This window comes from Palaemon carinicauda, chromosome 26, assembly GCF_036898095.1.
Source record: "Palaemon carinicauda isolate YSFRI2023 chromosome 26, ASM3689809v2, whole genome shotgun sequence".
NCBI lineage: Eukaryota > Metazoa > Arthropoda > Malacostraca > Decapoda > Palaemonidae > Palaemon > Palaemon carinicauda.
The window spans coordinates 103,634,138-103,643,922 of NC_090750.1; the positions used below are offsets into that span (position 1 = coordinate 103,634,138).

The following is a 9,785-nucleotide window of genomic DNA, read 5'->3' on the forward strand; positions in this document are numbered from 1 at the left end:
AATACATGCAGGTGGCCGCTATCATACATACACCCCGATCCCCTACTTAACCTAACCTAGGAGCTGTCTCCTTACCTACATGGGGTGCCTGTGACCCCGTCCTTACATTACAGTACATTCAATAATCCAACACAGACAGGGAAGGTGATAAAGCATACGGCACCGGGGCTTACGCTCCTTTCCATGCATGGTCTCGCACACTGTCAGTCGGACAAAGGGTGCCGCCCTTTTCTTCCTTCCCCTGTAAGATCTAGGTTCACTTAGGGCTATGTAAAGATACTAACGTTCTAAAGGGAGGGAAATTGACTCCTAGTGGTGTGAGAGGAAGCAGCAGTAGGTGTCATGTTCAATCTCTCTGATCGATCTCCGAGTGATTGCCCTATCTTGATAGTTCAGGAGGTGGTGTGAGGCGAGCAATTTAAATTTTCCGTTACCAAGTAAATGCTTGAAAGCATGAAGTAAATGAATACTGCACTGGGTAGGTATTGAAAGAATAGATTTTTGAATAAAAACTTGAATTGTATTACTTGTCTTTCATGCATACCTAAAAGTCTCCAGTCATTTAAAATTTTTACTGTCTTTCTTTACAGGTGCACTTTCGTGTGAATTTCAATTCGATGCGATTTTAAACTTCACATAATGGACACCCACAGCGAACAAAGTGATCTCCAGATTCCCAACTGCGAAACGTCATCAGACCCATCAGACGTAGATGCAATTTCTCTAACTATTCAAAATGGTTTCAGTCAAAAAGCCATACAAAAGAGAGACATTAAAGACCTGCGAAAGTTCAAAGCAGAGCAGGTTAGATTAATGAAACCTAGAAATATACAACAACCGTTTGAGAGTATGGAAATAAGCAATTCGGAGTTTCTTAACGACTTGACCGGCCGCGAACTGTGCTCTCGGTGTGGGAAGTCGAGGAAATATTTCTGCTATACCTGCTACATCCCAGTGATAACGATTGCTGATAGAGTACCCAAAATCAAGGTATAGTAAGTGGCTGTTTCTTTGTGGAAACCAGTTCCTTTTCATTGTAGATGGTCTTTAACTTACAAACATTTGGTGATACAAACAAATACAATTGAAAATAACAAAGACAAGATAAAGAAATACTGTAATATTATGTCATTTGATACAGTAATGAAAAGAATATTATGTCATTTAATACAGTAATGAAAAGAATATTATGTCATTTAATACAGCAAGGAAAACAATATTATGTCATTTAATACAGTAATGAAAGCAATATTATGTCATTTAATACAGTAATGAAAACAATATTATGTCATTTAATACAGTAATGAAAACAATATTATGTCATTTAATACAGTAATGAAAACAATATTATGTCATTTAATACAGTAATGAAAACAATATTATGTCATTTAATACAGTAATGAAAACAATATTATGTCATTTAGTAGAGTTATGAAAGCAATATTATGTCAATTAATACAGTAATGAAAACAATATTATGTCATTTAATACAGTAATGAAAACAATATTATGTCATTTAATACAGTAATAAAACAATATTATATCATTTGATACAGTAATGAAAACAATATTATGTCATTTAATACAGTAATGAAAAGAATATGTCATTTAATACAGTAGTGAAAACAATATTATGTCATTTAATACAGTAATGAAAGCAGTATTATGTCATTTAATACAGTAATGAAAACAATATGTCATTTAATACAGTAATGAAAACAATGTTTGTAATAACCGGATATCTATTTCATACGAAGACCGACTATTTGTTGATTTTTGTAGCTGGAAATCATAGGCATGGAATTCAGGTTAGGCCCACCCAAGCCCAAAATTTAACTAAATTAGACTTACAAAGTTTCTTGGGACCAATTAAGTTTGTAACTTGAGGACCTTCTGTAGCGTGTTGCTATGCAATTTGTAAACATACATATCAGAATAGATTTTTGTATTTTTATCATTCTTGGATCTTTGGTGTTACAAATTTTAAATAGAATATGAATTCATGTATTTCAACTTTAAATTCTAACTACAGTACTGTATGTCATTCAGGTGATCTAATGCTTTTTTACATTTTGTGCATACATGTTAGTGTTTTGTATGTTGCTTATCAATGCATATATAAAAAAAACTTTGAAATATTCATAGTATTTTAGCTCTTTTACCCCCAGGCTATTTGGAACTTTCCAACCCTTAACCCCCGGGGGTTATTTTTTTTTTTCAAGCACATTTTGCAGTACAGTACAGTATATATATATTTTTTTATTGCTCTAACAGCCTTAATTTTTGTCATAGAGAGGTCAGGTTGGTCTCATTCTCTTGGAAAATGCCTGAAGTTTTTCAAAAAATCATCAAAAATATGCAAAAAAAAAAATATAAAAAGCAGTTTTTTGCAAGGACATACCGGTACGTCCATGGGGGTAAAGGGATGAGTTTTGTGAAATGTACCAGTACGTCCTTTGGGGGTAAAAGGGTTATTAGGTGTTCTTAATTGGTTTTGTAGTTCCATTAATTTATAAATTACAGCAAAGATATATTATTTTCTTATGTGACTGTTGATTAATTGAAGATTTTTAAAAAAGAAACCTTTTAATATTTTTGAAATCTCAGACAATTTTTTTTTCTGAAAGCCATAGTAATTCTGTTCTCTTCTTTAACAGCTTCCCTGTAAGATTGATATACTAAAACACCCGAAAGAAATTGATGGGAAAAGCACAGCCGTTCATGCAGCTGTAATTGCACCAGACGATGTGCGGATTTTTGTGTACCCGGATATTCCTGATTACTCGCTCGAGGATAATGTATGTATTGCATCTTTATGAAAAATACTGTACTCAAATTCATCATCATTATCATCTCATCCTACACCTATTGATAGCAAGGGCCTCAGTTAGATTTTGCCAGTCATCTGTTACCAAGTTGTGGAATGATCTTCCTAATCGGGTAGTTGAATCAGTAGAACTTCAAAAGTTCAAAGTTGGAGCAAATGTTTTTATGTTGACCAGGCTGACATGAGTCTTTTTATTGTTTATATATGACATATCTGTTTTTGACGTTGTTAATAGTTTATATAGGACATATCTGTTGTGACGCTGTTACTGTTTCTAGAATGATATATTGTTAATTTATTCTCATCATTTATTTATTTCCTTATTTCCTTTCCTCACTGGGCTATTTTTCCCTGTTGGAGCCCTTGGGCTTATAGCATCTTGCTTTTCCAACTAGGGTTGTTGCTTGGCTAGTAATAATAATAATAATAATAATAATCTCTATCTTGAGATTTTAAATCAATACTTCTCCGTTTATCATCTATTTCACGCTTCGTAGTCCTCAGCCATGTAGGCCTGAGTCTTCCAACTCTTCTAGTGCCTTGAGGAGCCCAGTTGAAAGTTTGGTGAACTAATCTCTCGTGGGGAGTGCGAAGAGTATGGCCAAACCGTCTCCATATACCACTCATAATGATCTCGTCCACATATGGCATTTGAGTAATCTCTCTTATAGTTTCATTTCTAATGCTTTCCTGCTATCTAACTCCCAATATTCTTCTGAGAGCATTCTCAAATCTACAAAATCTAAAAATTATTTGGAATAAATAATTGAGTGGCAAGAGTTTGCAAAACTATCATAGGGTATCAAACACTGAGAAATATCATTTGTACATTACCATAGTTCAAGGGTAAAAGTCAGAATGATTTAAATCTAGAAAGTTTTGGTGTTATCTAGTTAATACTATACATTTAAGAGAAGTAATGTTATGCAGTTTCTCATTGGAAAAAAACTGCTGATGGCATACATTCTTGACAGTTGAGTTTATGCTTTGTCACTATGTGTATACAAACCCCTTCTTCCTTTAAGATAGGGAATGTCTTCAGCACACGCTAAACCGTTGTTGAGTTCATTGATGAAGTAGCTAACAACAGGTGGTGTGCATAGGCGAGTGGCCCAGCCCATCCTCCTGTCAAAGTCACTTCACTTATGTTCTTTTGTTTGTTCCACGTAAATACAAATCCTCGTTCTTTGATAGGTGTATTCTTCATTAAAAATGTAACTGCCTAAAAGGTAGTTATACAGTAGTTGCTTGTGGGTGGAGGGTAAACCCCACCCACTTGCCAAATAGAGTAACCCTCGCTTCGACTTCAGCTGCATTTCTGTACTTGCGTGCTACTCTGCTGCTTCTTAATCTGTTATTATTAAACCCACTTCCAGAACTAACTTGAACAGCATGTCTCAACCACTGGTTGAGTGCAGTTGTATTCTTCGCCGCTTGACCGAGAATGAGACAATCCCAAAGTGCAGTAGTAATTTTCAGATTTAGCCTTCTCAGGGAGAAGGGAGAGACCTTCCTGACACACTAGCCAGATTATGGCCCAGATCCAGCAGCTGGTTGATACTCTACGTAAGGAAAACGTAGATATGAGGAAGGAATTCCGGGAAGCAAGCCGCGTAGTTGCTTCTCGTGGGTCCTGCAAGCGGCCCAAAGTGTCTGACCTGCCACCATGCTCCGAAACCAATCCCTGGAGGTATGCAGAGTTCATGCCCATGATGAATGGGAAACTCTACATCTCGGAGAAGATGGGGTACATCCCCCCTTGACGAGAGAGAAGAAAGCGCTCAAAGTCTTCCAAGACAGTTCTCCAGGTCTTTACACTCAATTTCTCCTGTGGAGAAGTCAACTGGGGCCCGGGAAGACAGGAAGTACTGCGTGATCTGCTATCAGGAAGATGATTTCTGTTACTTAGTAAACCTAAAGGATAACTGCAATTAGATACCCATCCTGAGGTCTGACAGGAAATATTTGTTTGCTGAAACCATTCTACAATGAGTGAGCAGGCTAATAGTATAGCCAGCATATTTTGAAGTACAATATATTTGTATACCCAGATTTGGGTAGTTTACTTGATTCCGCCTCCACGTAAATGTGGGACTTAGCTATGTGACTCTTGGGTAAGAACATAACAAAGGTCTTTTCATGATAAAATGTGATTGATTTTTATACTTATCCTGTACAGGGTAGTCACTTAGTTGCAAATGGTATATTATTATTATTACTAGCCAAGCTACAACCCTAGTTGGAAAACCAAGATGCTATAAGCCCAAGGGCTCTCAAAGGGAAAAAATAGCCCAGTGAGGAAAGGAAATAAGAAAATAAATAAATGATGAGAATAAATTAACAATATATCATTCTAAAAACAGTAACAGCTTCAAAACAGATATGTCATATAAACTATTAACAACGTTGAAAACAGATATGTCATATATAAACAATAAAAAGACTCATGTCAGCCTGGTCAACATAAAAACATTTGCTCCAACTTTTAAATTTTGAAGTTCAACTGATTCAATATTTACATTCTGTGGTGGATGTGCAGATAGCCCACCATCTTGTTTTGGTGGTGGAATTGAATTTTCACTACCAAATCAAACCTTGGGTTTTAGGTATGCTGTAGCTATGTGACTGTTAGGTGAGTATAGAATACACATTTTAGTATGAAGATGTCTTATTTTATCATGAAACTGTGCTTTAACTCTTTTACCCCCAGGCTATTTGGAACTTTCCAACCCTTAACCCCCAGGGGTTATTTTTTTTTCAAGCACATTTTGCAGTATATATTTGTTAAATTGCTCTAACAGCCTTAATTTTCATCATAGAGAGGTCAGGTTGGTCTCATTCTCTTGGAAAATGCCTGAAGTTTCTGAAAAAAATTATCAAAAATATGCAAAAAAAATATGTAAATAGCAGTTTTTTGCAAGGAGGTACCGGTACGTCCATGGGGGTAAAGGGATGAGTTTTGTGAAACATACCAGTACGTCCTTTGGGGGTAAAAGGGTTAATTATTGTCATTTTTATTTAGCTACTTTTTTAAAAAACTTTTCTAATAAATATCTTGAATTGAAGGATGAAAGTAAAGTTTATTTCAGTGTTGGCTAGGAATTATAGAGGATTACTCTTACATGCGAGTTATCTTCAATGCTCAAAGGTAGGTTAGATCAGAAAGCCAGAACCTGGAATATCTGAAAAGTTAAGTGGGTACACCACTGAATAAGGTTTCCACTCAGATGTGTAAGTTATAATACGTGGGTAACGCGTGGTAGACACAAAGGGTCGGGGGACACAAGGGTCGCACTGGGAGAGGAGAGCGCGGCGAGATGGTAATCACGTCGCCACCAGAAACTTACTGAGGAGCACGACCTAAGCAAGCATGCTCTCCGACCCTGGGTCGCCTCAGGGCGCGTATCACTCCGCCTGAGGTTGACCCCCATAGAAAACGGGAATAGGGTAAACTACACAAAATTCTGGTCGGTTGGGAGGAGTCTCCCTGATACTCCTAAGAAAGTAGTTCGAGGTAAGTATGTTGGGAAAAATACAAATTACTTAAAAATTTGTGATTTCAAGTGTTATTACATTTTTGTTTATATTTTTTTTCCAGGTACTCTTGATATTCCCAGACAAGAATGCCGTCCCCCTTGAGAGCCTATGGTCACACCTTGATAAAAGAGCTACGAGGAAACCTCACGAGCCGGATGTTAAGCGGAGCAAGCAACATCTACCGTTTACTAGAGCTGTATTTATTGACTGCACTTGGAATCAGACGAAGAAGTTGCATAACGATGAACGAGTGAAAGGTATGCTATTGACGTTTTGTATTGCATCAGAAAAAGATGTATGTTATTATTATTATTATTATTATTATTATTATTATTATTATTATTACTTACTAAGCTACAACCCTAGTTGGAAAAGCAGGATGCTATATGCCCAAGGGATCCAACAGGGAAAATAGCCCAGTGGGGAAGGGAAATAAGGAAATAAATAAACTTCAAGAGAACTAATTAACAATAAAATTAAATATTTTAAGAACAGTAACAACATTGAAATAAATCTTTCATATATAAACTATAACTTTGAAAACACAAGAGAAAGAGAAATGAAGTTGAAAAATAGTGTGCCCGAGTGTACCGTCAAGCAAGAGAATAAAAAGAGACTTGAAATCTTGCTTGATCATTTACATACAGTAATGAGTAATATAAATTGGCCTCTATAATATTCTATGAAGGAAGATCCTTAGAGGCAATGATGTACCTCTTGGTCTTGAGTTATTAATATTTTGTGGCTAGTCTGAATGACTATCTATCCCTTGGAAATCCAAAAAGTAGATTAACCCTTTTACCCCTGGGGTATTTGGAAATTTCCAACCCTTAATCCCCAGGGGGTTATTTTTTTCCCAGCACATTTTGCAGTATATATTTTTTAAATTGCTCTAACAGCCTTAATTTTTGTCATAGAGAGGTCAGGTTGGTCTCATTCTCTTGGAAAATGCCTGAATTTTCTCAAAAAATTATCAAAAAATATGAAAAACAAATTTTTTTAGCATTTTTTTGCAAGGACGTACCGGTACGTCCATGGGGGTAAAGGGATGGCTTTTGTGAAACGTACCAGTACGTCCTTTGGGGGTAAAAGGGTTAATGTTTCGTGTTTTATGTGGTAAGAGATGAGAACTTCGAAGTTTGGTTTGGTTATATTGTATCATTTGTAACTTAATCATATTTCTTCAAATGTTTATGAATGATATTCATTAAAAGTATGGGTGTGTGGACAAATCTTGCCTTTTTAGCATATGAACCCAAGCAAGATGTGTCATTAACCCTTTTACCCCCAGGCTATTTGGAACTTTCCAACCCTTAACCCCCAGGGGTTATATTTTTTCAAGCACATTTTGCAGTATATATTTTTTAAATTGCTCTAACAGCCTTAATTTTTGTCATAGAGAGGTCAGGTTGGTCTCATTCTCTTGGAAAATGCCTGAAGTTTCTCAAAAAATTATCAAAAATATGCAAGAAAAAATTGTAAATAACAGTTTTTTGCAAGAACGTACCGGTACGTCCATGGGGGTAAAGGGAAGAGTTTTGTGAAACGTACCAGTACGTCCTTTGAGGGTAAAAGGGTTAATGAGAGCAAACTTAGTATTTTTGTATGCGAATAGCTTCACAGATCCTATATTTGTATTCAGAATGTTGATTCATCTTTAGAAGTTATTTATAAAAAATCATGAAATATTGCACTTTTCAGCCTAATTTTTTCGATTTTTGTCTCATTTGGTATCCAAAATGAGCTTTTGAAAATGAACCAAAATTAGATTAAGAATGAAACGCATATTACACTACTAAACTAGAGGGGCACTCAGTAGACCGGAGACCTCCACCGCGTCAGCTTATTTCTCTTACTTCTCGACCTTTTGCTCGACCTTGACCTTGATCTTTGGCCGTAACATGTATTAATGGGCATAGATTTTCATACACTCAAATATGAACCAAGTTTGAAGTCTCTGTGACAACGATGTCCAATCTTATGGCTGATTACGTGAATTGGACATTTTGCTTGACCTCACGTGACCTTGACCTTTCAAAATTTAATAATTTCCAGCTTTTTACATAACAGTTAATCCCTGCAAGTTTCATTACTCTACGATTAAAATTGTGGTCAGGAAGCTATTCACAAACAAACACACACAAACAAGGCAGAAAACATAACCTTTCCACTTCGTTGGGGAGGTAACAAACTAAATACAGACAGCCCTCAAGTTACAAACATTCAGAGATACAAACACAAATCAAACTGAAATAATAAATAAATATTGTATCTAAAGTTCAAAATGAAATCACACAATTTAATGGAGTAAGCAAGAAGGCATGTGCAGTATGAAACGTAACTGTTTGTTAACCCTTTTACCCCCAAAGGACGTACTGGTACGTTTCACAAAAGCCATCCCTTTACCCCCATGGACGTATCGGTACGTCCTTGCAAAAAAATGCTATAAAAATTGGTTTTTCATATTTTTTTATAATTTTTTGAGAACATTCAGGCATTTTCCAAGAGAATGAGACCAACCTGACCTCTCTATGACAAAAATTAAGGCTGTTAGAGCAATTTAAAAAAAAATACAGCAAAATGTGCTGGGAAGAAAATAACCCCCTGGGAGTTAAGGGTTGGAAATTTCCAAATACCCCGGGGGTAAAAGGGTTAACTTTTGCTGCTGAAAATCGTAGGTATGCTAGTTGGTTGAAGCCTACCAGAGGCAAAAATTTAACAAAATCTTTATGAATAGCGTAAGTTTATAAGCTGAGGACTTTTAATCTGTGACGCACTGTTGTAGTGACAATAAAGATCTAATTCCTTTGCAGGTTTAACTTGCGTCGAACTCAAAGAGAGGGAGACGTTGTTCTGGCGATATCAACGAGGAAAGCCAAACACATACCTTGCCACAATCGAAGCCATATATTATTTTGTTGTAGATGTTCATACTAATGTATTAGGATCTAAGTATGACAATCAGTATGACGATTTGTTGTTTTTCTTCAAGTTTATGTTTGAAAAGATACATTCTCTATATGGTCAAGATTCTTTGTTGGCCTACAAAGATATCTAGCACTAACTTAATCAATGTTTATAGATAGAGTTTTAAATATTAAAGCAAATATTGAAGATACACAAGGTTTTTAGTCCAATTCTTATGGATTTACATTCCTTACAATGAGTGATCTTTTTTTGTTATACCATTTTACAGAGTAAATCATTTGTTGAATCTAGGTATTATTTTCTCACTTTTACAGAATTCTATTTTTGGGCTCAAGCCATGGCGTCCTGATGGAAGGTTCCTGTTTGGTAGCTTCCTTGGGTATAAGACTACTAAGATATTCCCAGAGAATTTAACCACCAAGAGGGAGGCAGGTATTGCCGGCAGTAGAGGCGGCAAGAGACCGGCACCCGGATAGATAGAGAGACAGGGGGA

The 9,785-nt window shown here is 36.1% G+C and overlaps 1 protein-coding gene across 3 annotated transcripts in view; it reads left to right on the forward strand.

Moving 5' to 3' along the window:
* The window catches only part of LOC137620353 (tRNA-uridine aminocarboxypropyltransferase 1), a 10,524-nt gene extending 1,037 nt beyond the window's left edge, over window positions 1–9,487 (forward strand). For all 3 annotated transcript variants that reach the window (XM_068350583.1, XM_068350584.1, XM_068350585.1), the window contains exons 2-5: window positions 591–990; window positions 2,658–2,798; window positions 6,426–6,621; window positions 9,178–9,487. In XM_068350583.1, the coding sequence (XP_068206684.1) occupies window positions 640–990; window positions 2,658–2,798; window positions 6,426–6,621; window positions 9,178–9,422 (933 nt within the window). In that variant the 5' untranslated portion in view covers window positions 591–639 and the 3' untranslated portion in view covers window positions 9,423–9,487. The remainder of the gene's footprint in view (window positions 1–590; window positions 991–2,657; window positions 2,799–6,425; window positions 6,622–9,177) is intronic.
* The last annotated feature ends 298 nt before the right edge of the window (window positions 9,488–9,785 follow it).